This window comes from Phyllostomus discolor, chromosome 7, assembly GCF_004126475.2.
Source record: "Phyllostomus discolor isolate MPI-MPIP mPhyDis1 chromosome 7, mPhyDis1.pri.v3, whole genome shotgun sequence".
Classification (NCBI taxonomy): Eukaryota; Metazoa; Chordata; class Mammalia; order Chiroptera; family Phyllostomidae; genus Phyllostomus; species Phyllostomus discolor.
Window position 1 is genome coordinate 35,286,299 of NC_040909.2, and position 13,473 is coordinate 35,299,771.

General features: G+C 36.5%; 1 protein-coding gene across 1 annotated transcript in view; it reads right to left on the minus strand.

Moving 5' to 3' along the window:
• COPB2 (COPI coat complex subunit beta 2) overlaps nucleotides 1–13,242 on the minus strand; it is a 35,218-nt gene extending 21,976 nt beyond the window's left edge. Inside the window, exons 1-5 of the mRNA XM_028519002.2 lie at nucleotides 13,112–13,242; nucleotides 5,878–6,015; nucleotides 3,333–3,419; nucleotides 3,007–3,133; nucleotides 2,004–2,152 (exon numbers count right to left, since the gene is read on the minus strand). Coding sequence (XP_028374803.1) covers nucleotides 2,004–2,152; nucleotides 3,007–3,133; nucleotides 3,333–3,419; nucleotides 5,878–6,015; nucleotides 13,112–13,114 — 504 coding nt within the window. The 5' untranslated portion in view covers nucleotides 13,115–13,242. The remainder of the gene's footprint in view (nucleotides 1–2,003; nucleotides 2,153–3,006; nucleotides 3,134–3,332; nucleotides 3,420–5,877; nucleotides 6,016–13,111) is intronic.
• Nucleotides 13,243–13,473: the final 231 nt, after the last annotated feature.

Sequence of the window (13,473 nt, forward strand, 5' to 3'; positions counted from 1 at the left end):
ACCACTCTACCACCCCTCTGACATAATGTAAAAAATGCGAAAGCCCAGGAGAGAGAAGCTAAGAACATTCATTTTTTCTCCACCCATTTGTTTTTGTCCTTTCTCACTTCACCTGAATTTCTAGGGGCAGAATCACTACGGTGTAATCTGAAAATGTCAATTTCCAGGCTTCAATCCACATAGATTATGATTCAGTGGCACAACAATGATCTTAGGAAACTAGATTTTTTAAAAATCCTCATCCAAGGATGTTTTTATTGCTTTCTTAGAGAGAGAGGAAGGGGAGGAGAAAGAGAAGGAAACAGAAACATCAGTGCTAGAGAGAAACATTGATCAGTCGCACCCCTACTGGGGATCAAACATGAGACCTTTTGGAGTATGGGATGACATTCCAACCAACTGAGCCACCTGGCCAGGGCAGAAAACTAGATTTTTAACAGACATACCAGGTGATCCACAGGTGACACTCTGAGAAAATTTAAGGGTAGGAAATGATTTTATGAGAGATTTAATGTAAAGCTAATGGAAGTGGATTTAGTGAGATGTATTAAAAAGAAAAAAATACTGCTTAACTAAAGTATGGAAAACTAGTCAAACATCACTACAGCATTCATGTTGAACTTTATCTCTTTACAAATATTTAATGAGCGCCTACTATGTGGGAGTCCCTGTGGGAAGTACATATGTTTATTACTTACTGTATACAACAAACTTTACTACAGCCAAAGAGAAGACAATTTTTATTCTCAAGACACCTAATTTAGTGAAAAAGCTTAAAACTAATTTCAAACTTTCCAACCTTGTCAAAGCAAGGATGATACAATGAAAGGGAAAAAAGGAAGGTCAAAACCCTAGTATGTTCAGACATATAACATTTAATAATAATTAGGCTGTCAAATAACATGTTATGTAAGTTACAGGAAAAAATATTATACAGCTATAAGCATATATGTGTAAGCAACAGTTAATGCAATATGTCATTTTAGATCTCTGCATATAGAGAGATGTTAAATATTGTGATGGAAAAAGAAATATGACTGCATTCACTGCAACACATATTCAGCATCTAGTACAGGCAAGACACTGTGCTGCTTGCTAATGAATGTCTGCTTGAGTGAGGTGGGTGACACACAGTTCCTGTCCCAAACATCACCATTTCAGGGGATAAAAATTTCCAAAAGCACATTATTATCCAATGTGAAGGCCATAATAGAGGCAAAAAGCAATGAAGTAAATGGGATGAGCATGACTAGCTCTGTCTGGAGGTGAAATGGATGTCTGAAGAGTGCTTCTCAGAGTAAATAATTGTGCTAAGCCTTGAAGGATGAGTAATTCACCAGAGGAAAATAAATCAAAAAGGGAGAATAAAGGGTCCCGCAGGCAGAGGGAACAGTTAAGTAAGGTAAGATTCTGTGAACAGCAATGGCATCTCCAGAGAGTGACTATTCCAGGGCTATAGAAGGTATCTCATAATTTAGCTGAGGCTAGTCTTGGAAGCCCTTGTATTCCACACTAGGCATTGGAATTTTATCCTTACACTGGCAACTGATTAGATAGAATCCATGTTTCAGAAGGATAACTGGCAGTATGGAAAAATGGAGTAAGAAAAAGAGAATGGAGGTAGATGAACTTGAAATAAAAATCAGATCCATAATCAGCAGAGGTAAACAACAAATTCACAAAAAGGAGAAGAAATAGTAACCTAGAGAAGATACAGGCATTTTTTAAATTTTGGGTTTGCAAAGGTTTAATAAGTCTTAAAATAGTGCTTCCACGTGGAAAAACACTCCTTCATGAAGAATACCAAGTTGCCACAATATTTTTCCAAACAGAATATGCCTTTCTGGATCAAAATGAGAAGCCCTGGTTTGACTTCAAAATGAAGTTTTGAGAGAAACTTCTAAGATGGGAACAACTTTCTGGGCAGCCAGTAAGTAGTAAAATACCTACAACAACTGTATTTCACAAGTAACCCTAATTGACACAAATCCTGAACACCCTACCTTGATAGTCCTGTCCAAAGACGCGCTGGCAAACTGATTGTTGTCTTTGGGGTTGATCACAATCTGCATAACATAATGGGTGTGTCCTTCAAACACCTGCGAGCAAGACCATTTTTTATCCCAGTCCCAGAGTTTAATAAGCATGTCATCTAGGCCAAAAAGAAAGTCTCAAGTTAGCTGCAATTTTTATGTCTTTCATTCAAAAGTAAGCAGTCTCTGTGCCTTTTAAGGCAGATCTAACACAAATCATACATTTCATGATTTCCAGAAATAGTATCCGGATTGAATAGATTTTTCAAAATCCTTATTTATTCTAAGAATAAACTTAACTCTCTACAAAAAAGTGGAGATAAAAAGATAAATTACTAATAGCAAATATAAAATTTCATGGAAACACTGAGGACAGACTCTGGGCTTTACAGAATGACAAAGGAGTAGTAATGCAAGTTTGATTAGCGTGTAAGTATGACTAAACAATGATGGCAGTAACTATTAAAGGAATAAGCATATCTCTTATAATACAAGATTGATTTAAAAAGTGTGAATTACTTCTCAATTTTTAACTTAAAAATGATTCAAAGAGCTGTTACCAATTCAGTGCAACTTGTTTTAATTGTGATCCAAAAGGTCGACTGTTTCATACATAACACCAAGGAGCTAATGAGCCTGAATATAAAGGTAACACTGAGGAGGGTATATGGCAATCTGCCAAAAGCTCACTCATCAACATATAAATGAGCTTTCTGTTCAGCAGATGTTTAAGCATCTAGGCCTTCAGGTCTTCTCTGACAGGAACTGGAGCTCTTCTGCTATATAAATTCTAAATAGAGTTCTATTTCATTAAAATATAAAAGCAACCAGCATCAATAGCAAGTTAATGGATTTAAATAGTTTAAAGGCTGTTTGGAATTAGAACTCTACTTGTAAGAGCAGTAAAGAATTACAAGTCTCATTGAATGAAATCACTCAGAGATGCACATGACCAAAAGGGGTCACCTCTTACCACTGCTGGTTAGAATGAAAGGCTGGGTTGGATGAACAGCGATACAGCGAATGTAGTCTGAGTGTGCTTCAAACATATGAACTCTCTCCAGAGTATTGTAATTGAACACTCTAATCTGCATGTCATCCTAGAAATGGAAATTTTAAAATTATCATTACAGTTATGACTTGCACGAAAAATTATACTATAGGCTCATGTTATAAAGTCCATGCTTCAAAGCATTGCGCTAATTTACAAAACAAATCAAGAATCAAAATGCTGTAACTCATTTATATAATCTTTGACCAATTCAGAAAATGGGACTAGAAACTCATGTAATTACTTACCGCTCCTGTTACAACCCAATTCTTCCTTGCAACAAACTTGGCAGCTCGAACAGGAAGATCACACACTTCAAATGTTTTCACCAGCGTCTTTAAAATTTAACAAGAATATACACTTTGAGTTATGGGGAAATAACTGAAAAATCTTTTCTGTTATACTTTAAACATCTAATTATTTAGACCACTTCTGATTTAAAAATATTGTCAGGCAAAAATATGAAAGCTCAACAGTCAAGTTAAAAAACAGGTCAATCATGCTTTGCTTTAACAGGTTTTTAAAATATGTATAAAAGGTAAGAAAAAACAAATGTCCACAAGACGGAACTCCAGATCCTCTGTGCTCCAGCCCTTCCCTACTTTTCTAGCCTCATCTGTGGCTACTCTCAAATTACCTTTCCTCCTGTTCCCTCAGCCTGAAAACCCGCCCACAGCACTTCATACTCCCCTTTCATAACTTTACACCTTTAAAATCATGTGTTTAACATCAATCCTTCCTGCTGGGCTCCCTAAGGGTGGAAATCTTGTATTCTTAGAGCCTAAAACAGTGACTGGAAAACAACCAGTATGTTTTAAGTATTTGTTGAATGAATCAGCTCTGTTTCTTTTTAAAATAAAACCCATAAACTCAGGATATAATTTTTCTGTACACTTTAACATATGTATCCTTACAAATGCTATTTATCTCTTTTTAGTACAGTATGAAAACAGTGACTTAGATGTACCTTCAAGCTGCCCCAAAAGGAGTAATAGAGCAAGTATGAATGCTTTTCTTTGTTTTCTCACTGTGATTCCTTGTTCTTTAAAATTCTGAAGAATCAAACTATCATTTTTCAATCTCTTTCTGTATCACAGAGTAATAAAAACAGCACAATCTTACTGATTGATTAACCACGTAACTAAACAAAAAGAATAGGGCCTAGTTCCTCCGAACTGTTGAGCCTACTCTGGCTTGAGGAGCTTCTTCAGACAAATAATGAATAAATGGGGACATCAATTCCAACCTGTACAAATGCTACCAGTTGACTGTGATATAGACACTGAGAACAGACAGAAATGTGATCTGTAAGATGACAGACAAATCCACAAAAGCTCACAGGAGGAGCCAACAAACCCAGGGATCTGTTGAGCAGTAAAAGAAAAGCAGCTATAGAACAAGCAGTCACGTTCAGGTCCACGTTAGTGTTGTGGCTGATACAAATGACATGAGAGCTGGCTTCCACACTCTCAAACCTGAACTATCTAAAGGGGGAGAAATGCTGCACACTCAACACCCAATGTAAGTTAGGGAAATAATGGCTAACACACAGGTCTCATACAAAATTTACCTAATTTTATTTAATCCATTTGACAATCTTGTGATGTAGGAAAGGAAACAACATCTTTATCCCAGATAAGTAAACCGAGCCTGAACCTGAGCTGACAGAGGGGTCCCTAGAAAGAATTAGCAGGTGTGGTGGGGGTGAGAGGAAGCATCAACATATTTGCTAAGCATAAAATCAGAAAGGTTTCAAACATATGAATGAAGAAGTAGACAAAAAAGAAAAAAACAAAACCATGAAACAGAACCTATATTATCTGCCTCAAGGAAAATGAATTCACAAGGTAAAAAATCAGAAATTACACAGGAAAGAAATCCTGAAATAGTAAAACAATAATAAATGGAATATTCATTATTCACTGGTTCAACGAATAATTACTGAGCACTTACTATGTGTCAAGTAATGTTGTAGGCACTTGGAAACAGCAGAGAACAAAGTGTTAATGTGCAGTCATTGTTTTGTTACGGGGACAAAAGGCTCTAGCAGGGTTTTTAGGTTTACTCCTGATGTTAGTACCCTTAGTCTATTTCTGCCTTCTTAAATTTCTCAAATGTGAATTTTTATCTGGACTCTAGAACTTAACCTTGGACACTGAGGACAATTACTGTACAAGAGACACATAACTTGTACAGCACAGTGCTGACTATCTGTTCTGCACTTCAGAAGAAAAAGATCAACTGTGGTCAAAAAAGACTAGAAAATATGATAAACTAATTTGAAGGACACATTATTTACTCATATGAAAGAGAACAAAACAAGCATTTAAGGCAAATATTCTGTAAAATGCATATTCTCATATGTGTAATCAAAAGCTGACTACAAATATTTCTGATATAATTTATAATTTGTATGGCTGATTAAAACTTATCTACATATCATATTAAGCACTGGAGGAAAAATAAAATTAAAAATTCCATTCTTAAGACTATTAGACTAATCACTAAATGGAAAAGTAAATACCATTAAATACCTTTTCCACAGCCAAGTAATCTTAGATTGGTGTTGGTTTCCTTAATCTCAAAGAAAAGCTAATACTACAGAATTTAACATTTACAGACTGTGTATTAGAAGCCCAGAACTGTGCCTTCTGCAAGCTATGTTTCTCTTTACTGAACACACTTTGTACCAATTTGAGGAAGCATTACTGGACTCTGATATGCTATTTTTTCTCTGTCATTATAAACACAGTCTAACACAGTATTTCTAATAAAGGCCTTAAAAATTCCTACCTGTGTTTCATGATTCCAAACGCACACACTGCCATTGTAAAGACTCGCCAACATCCACGGCTCTGTAGGGTGTAAATCCACACTCTTAACTCGATCTGATCGAGCAGTTAGCTTTCTCTTGATATCAAGTCGTAGAGGCTAAGAAGAAATAACATTAAAAAAAAATAAATTGTTATGCCAAATAATATGTTTGAAATTGTAACTAAAAACAGTGCATTAACAGGCCTACAAAACAATTCAGTTTTACTCTAGGAAACTGAAGACATAGTATCAAGTCTAAATGTTTGGATGGAGAAGTAGATCAAAAACAACAACAAAAAACCACAATGAATATCATTCTCATCAAGGCAAAGGAATTCACAACGTAAATTCTTCTACTTCCTCACTCATACACACAAAAAATATAAATATTTAAAATTTTAAAATTTATAGCAGCAGTTAAACTTTTTGATCTCAGGACTCCTTTATATTCTTAAAAAATTTTAAGGACCCTAAAAATGATTTTTATGTGGGTTATATATATTGATATTTACCATGATAAAAGTTAAAACTGAGACAACTTAAAATATTTATGTATTCATTCATTTTCAAATAACAAGAATAAACCCATTTCATGTTAACTTAAATAATATGCTTTTATGAAGTGTATTTTCAAAAGAAATTTAGTGAGAAGAGTAGCAACGTTTCGCATTTTTTATAAAACTTTAAATTCTGAATTAATAGAGACAGTTGGTTTCTTCCATCTGCTTCTGCCTTCAATATATTGTGGTATGTTGTTTTGTGAAGTATATGAAAAAAACTGGTCTCACAAAGATATGTAGTTACAAAGAAATATTTTAACATTTTGTCAAATAACTGTGGATATACTTCTTTGATATCACACCAAAACGTAACAAGTGGTAGTTTCTTAAAGGTTAGTTGCTGTGTGAAATCTGAAACTATACAAATGAACTTTTTTTAAAAGAAAACTCCCACTCTTTTTTTTTTTAAAGATTTTATTTATTTACTTTTAGAGAGGGAAGAGAAGAGAGAGAGAGAGAGAGAAGCATCAATGTGCGGTTGCTGGGGGCTGTGGCTTGCAACCCAGGCATGTGCCCTGACTGGGAATCGAACATGTGATGCTTTGGTTCGCAGCCCATGCTCAATCCACTGAGCTACACCAGCCAGGGCCAAGTGAACTTTTACACTTTGCTATTTAAAACCTATTGTTCTAGTCTGTATTTTGAATAGATCCATGCATCATTTTGTAACATCATACATCAATTACTTGGAAAATGTTGGTTCAATGAATTACACAGATCTTCCAAATGTTGACATACTGCATTATACAGTATCAAAATCACATGTATTAATATCACCATTGACTCCAACTGATAAGTTTTAGAAAACTGTTAAGGTCAGCGATAGAACTTTTCTAAAACTCTAACTTACATGAGAAAGCTCTAATTTTATCATCAGCAAAAAATACTATCAGGGACTTCTTTCAGCTTTTAGAAAATGTCTGCCAAGCAATCAGGTCTGAACATTGTCAGCCGTTGTTTCAAGTAAAGCTAGCAACTTAAACAACAGTACGCAACACAAGTGCCTTATGCATACTTCCCATTCACCACACACAATAATGTAGATGTATACACAAGTGTTGATATGTGATAAAAGTAGTATTTTTTTTCCTGCTTCATCAATGATATTCTTAATGAAACTGGCTTTTTAAAAAGAAAACTGTGTGACAGTGAAGAATACACTATCACTAGAATTTGCTGACACTGCACTAGCAGTTTTATCTTTCATTACTTCCACAGCATCAATACAAATATCAACACAGTGAAAAAGGCCCATAGTGTCTTACTATTAGGAAAATAGTTTTAATTTGTGGACCTCCTAAAAAAATATGGGGAACTCCTATGAGATAATGGACCACATTTTGAGAACCCTTGGTTTATCGATCATCTGGTAAATAAACATAAAGTATCTACTAAATCACCATTTCTGGCCATGTCATTAATGTCATATAAGAAAGTATTACTAAGAAAGAGTTATTCATGAAGTCTTAGTAACCCTAAATCACAATATTAATCAAGACAGTATAGTATTGGCATAAAAACAGACATAGATCAATGAAACAGAATAGAGAGCCCAAAATAAACCCACATGTATATGTGGGCAAGTAATTTATGACAAAGAAGCCAAGAATACACAATGGGGAAAGGCTGGTCTCTTCAATAAATGGTGCTGGGAAAACTGTAGAGTCACATGCAGAACAATGAAACTGGACCCCCATCTTACACCACCCACAAAAGTTAACTCAAAATTGATTTAAAACGACAATGTAAGACCAGAAACCATAAAACAAAAAAGCTCCTTGGCATCCGTCTTAGGGGCGATTTTTTGAATCTGGCAACAAAAGCAAAGGCAACAGAAGTAAATATAAACAAGTGAGACTATATCAAACTAAAAAGCTTCTCCATAACAAAGGTAACCACCACCAAAATTAAAGGAAACCTACCAAATGAGAGAAAATAATTGCAAATCATATATCTAATAAGGGGCTAATAGCGAAAAAAATATTAAAAATTCATACTAACCAATAACAAAACAAAAACAATCCAATTTAAAAGGGGGCAGGTGATCTGAATAGACATATTGCTGAAGAAGACATACAGATGGCCAACAGGTATATAAAAAGATGCTCCACATCCCTACTCTTAGGGAAATGCAACTCAAAATCACAGTAAGATAGGACCTCATACCTGTTAGAACAGCTCTATCAAAAACACAAGAAATACCAAGTGTGGGTGAGGTTATGGAGAAAAGGGAACCCTTGTCACACTTGGTGGGAATGTAAATTGGTCCAGCCACTATGAAAAACAGTATGGAGTTCCTCCAAAAATTATAAATAGAACTACATGATCCAGCAATCCTACTTTTGGGTATTTATCTGAAAAAAACAAAAGACCAACTCAGAAAAATATCTGCACCCATCAATGGGTGAAGAAATATGGTTTATATGTATACATACTACAGTGAATATTATTCGGCCATAAAAAGAATGAAACTTTACTATGACAACATGTATGGATTTTGAGGGCATTACGCTAAGTAAATAAGTCAGACAGAAGAAGAGTACTGTATAATCTCACTTATATGTGGAATCTTTAAAAACAAATCCCCAAACTCGCAGATCTGTTTACAGAGAACAGACTGGTGGCTGCGAGAGCTGGGGTGCAGGGCTGGTGAAACGGGGGAAGTCAAAGGGAACAGACTTCCGGTTATAAAGTAAGTCATGGGATGTAACACACAATGCTGTGACTATAGTTAACAACACTGTGTTGCATGTTTGAAAGTTGCTGAGAGTAGATCTTACAATTCTCATCACAAGAAAAACAAATTTTTGTAACTATATATGGTGATGAATATTAACTAGACTTACTGTGGTTATCATTTCATAAGATGTATATACAAATATCTAATCACTATATTGTGATTATTGTTATATTTCAATTATATATTGAAACTCATATAACACCGTATGCCAATTACACCTCAAAAAAATAGAGTTTTTCGGAGGAAGTAGATTTTGACAGTAATGCTAGACAATGTAATATGTGATCAATATGAATTATATCTATGTCCATGAAAGCCTTTGGAGCAAATGGAAGCGTTACAGTATTTTAATCGATTTAGTTTGCAGGAACCTAATGGAAAGCAGAACAATTTTAAACAAGAACTCAAATACTCTCTCAAGCCAGAAAATACTAATAGTTTAAAATTGCCTTTTATGCCTGGCTAAGTAGCTAACATCGGTTAGAGCATTGTTCCACCAAGGTTGCTGGTTCAATCCCCGGTCAGGGCACACACAAGAATTAACCAATGAATGCATAAATAAGTGGAACAACTAACTGATGTTTCTCTCTCTCAAATCAATAAACCTGCCTTTTCAATTTGGATTTCTCATCTAAACCACAAAACAAAAAATGATTTAAATAACAATTTTCTTAATTCTTTCAAAGATACCATTCTAGGAAAACTTTCATATAAAATACATGGTGCCTTACAGCAACAGTCTTAATTCTCTTTTAGGCAAATTGAGGAAAACTGATTTAAAATGTATTTCCCCTTCAACGGCTCTTACACACAAACTACAAATTTATCTGGCAAGTTGAGCTACTGTCAAACTTTTATTTTTGTTAACTTCCATGATATTCATGAATGGGGCAGAGATTTAAGGTTACTTTCCAACTCAAAATGAAGATCACTGGATAATTTTGGCAAAGACAATTTCCTGAAACAAAACAAACACCTCACAAGGCTTTTGTTCATCTTTTTGCATCTGTATCAAATTTAGGTCACTGATTACTTTGAACCTTGTTCTTACTTCTATATACTCCTCACCCACTTGTAGCAACACTTGTACCCCTTATTTTACTTTACTCCTCCCTTACTTATACCCTCCAACCAGTACCCCTTAATTTACTTCAAAAGATTAGAATTCTTTGGATCTTCTCTACCATCACCACGAAAAACGTTTCCACTGTCATCCCTTCCTCTCCATCTCAAATTTTCTACTTTCAAACCACCATCTTCACAATCTTTGCTCATTCAAGGAAGCGTGGCCTTTTACTTGATCCATTTCTGAATTTGCTTCATCACAAATTTTCTTTTTCTGATCTCTTCTGATTCAACAAACATGCAGTGTCTATTATGTACCAGGAACCATGGTGGGGACTTTCACTAAGCCAGCACATCTCATACTTTTCCTTTACTGAGGAAATTAGACACTTACAAATTGTGTATAGTTTATGACTAAGTGTTTTAAATAACTGATTACTGAGCAAAAGTGATGCTACAAGAAGGTGGTCCAGGGGACTGAAATATCCTACGGTACCTTTACCTTCCCCTACTGCACAAATCCGTTTCAAAACCACAGCCAAGAAAGAGCTCTTGCTATACTTCTCTCAACATGTAAGTGACTGCTTTGAATGAGACACTGTACTAGGCATAGGCACTCTGGAATACAAAGATTAATATACTCACACTGTACCCTCAACTCTCAATGTCTCCCTCCATCTTCCAAAAGCTGGATTCGTATAGGACTCAGTTGAAATGTTACCTCCACCACTATGATCTTTCTGATTACCCTAGCCATAAATAGCATTTCCTTTGGGGCCCTACAGATTAAATTTTAACCTTTGAAAATGTGTACATGTCCCTTTTTGATTTCTGGAGTAGATGCTCCTTAAGGGCAGTCATTGCTTATTTGTCTTTATCTGCATAGCACCTTATATAGATATACCTCAGAGATAGTGTGGTCTGATTCCAGACCACTGCAATAAAGCAACTCAAATGAATGTGTTGGTTTCCCAGCACACATAAAAGTTATGTTTACACTATACTGCAGTCTATTAAGTGTGCAACAGCATTATGCCTAAAAAACAACAATATACATAACAATCAAAACTGCTAACCATCATCTGAGCCTACAGTGAGTTGTAATCTTTTTGCTGGTAGAGGGTCTTATCTTCAATTTGTAAAAAAAAACAAAACAAAACAAACAAACAACCCCCCTGCCCCCAGTATTTGTGAAGCGCAATAAAGCAAAAGCAAAATAAAATGAAGTATGCCTGTGTTTGGGTACAGGGGTTTAGGATAGACAGTACAGCCCAGGTCTAGAGGGTCGTGGTGAATTCAAATTTCAGTTCCAGCATTCATTAAAATGTGCAACAGTGAGCAAGTTAACTTCTCTTAGGTTCAACACAGGTAAAGGAGTGATGACACAATTATCTTTTAGTGTTATGGAAATAAATTAAGTGTTAAACAGAACAGTGCCTGGCCTACTGTTTGTTCATAACTCACTCTCCCAGATGTAATAAGAATCAGGAGGCAAAAGTTTAGCGAAGTGCATGGAACATAGTAAACACTCGCTAGTAAATGAGTGAATAAATGAATTCATTTTGTTTCTTAAAAGATTTTAAATTGTGTTAAAATGAAGGAAATTATAGAAATATATTCTTTAATGTACAGATTACATAACAAAACTTAATTAGGCAGAGCCAAGGGCCCTTCCCAAAAATGTCCATTACTGAAAGCACAGCAGACCCCAGACCTGAGTATGTGGTTAATATGACTTAAAAGACCTGAAGTCTTGTTCAGGGGCTCTGAACCTGGTGACCCAAGAAAATTCACAGATAAGACTAGTGGGCAGGGCGTCCATGAGTGAGCCCACTGAAATTTTATGCAACATGGTGTTTCTCTATGCATTTTTCTGGGAGTATCTGTAATTTTCAACAGCTTGCCCTAGGACTCAATCTCTGTTGTATTTTCAATTGCCTCAACTAGCCTCCTACAAACTTAATTTTAAGTTTTATTTTTAACTGCCAGATGAGGAAGTTTAACTTATTAATTCTGAAGTTCTAGCTCCAAAGTCTTTGAACCTGTGCTTCATAACAAGCAAAAAGAAAAAGGAAAAAGGCTGGAAAATGTTTAAATTAAAATAAAATACTTTCTTACTTTTTTTCAAAAATAATATTTTTACACTACTTTTTTTTTAACTATAACACTCTTGTGAAAAAGTATTTCAGGGCATTTTTGAGGGAGAGGGTGATAATAAAAAAAAAGTGTTGCCATTCTTACCAGCCACCAGATTTGCAAATGCAGAAAACCAGGCCAGTTTGATAAACAACTCTCTCACCCGTCTTTTCCCCTCAGAAACCTAAGCCAGAATAGCATTTGGAACCCCACTTTTGACTCCATATACATTCTATTTACTTTCTTTTTTGCTCATCTGCTTAGGCTCGTAGTTTGTGGTCAGCGCACACACTATGCCAGGATTTTAAGTTCAACCACAGTGCAAGAGCAGCTGTCACTGTTTTAAAGGCAGAATGAGGTAATTTTGCCAAAGCCTTCTACGAAGTTCATTTACAGCCTTCTGTACTTCCAAACTGAACCATGACCACGGACCCCGCTGCAGACTTCAGGAGCTCCGTCAAAGGCCATAAGCACCAGTGGAGCCAGGGACTCCCCGGCCCAATTACAGGTACCGCTTCCCCGTAAACCACCCCAGTCTCCTGGGTCCCACCGCCTCCTCACGAACACAAACTGGACTAGGACCCAACAAGGCCTGAGGCGGCGGCCACAGCGGGGGCCAAAGCCACTTCTTACCGCGGGCCCCAGACCAGGATTTCCATGCATTGGCCTGAAACCAAGGGGTCTCGCTCCCTCCTGCAGGGTCTGGACCTACCATGGCTCCGTCAGTCCGAACTGGGACGCCGTAACTGGAAACCCGCAAAGAAGTCCCTGAAGAGATTCACACACCCGCTGACCGACGGACTGACTGACGTGGAACTTCCGGAAAGTGATTCTCGCGATAGTGAAAGCTACGACGCGAGCGCCTGCGCAAACCAGGCGTTTGGCTGACGTTTTCCTAAGCCCCTCCCCAGTTTCCTAGGCAACGTGGTCCACCATACTGCACAGAATCGTCCTAGTGCCGTAGGAGCAGACGGCTCTGGCCTTGGCCACGGAGGACAGTGTAGTGTCGTCGCTAAGCGTGAACGAAAACCTGAAAACCGAGAGATAAAAAGGATGGCAAAAATGAAATGATTA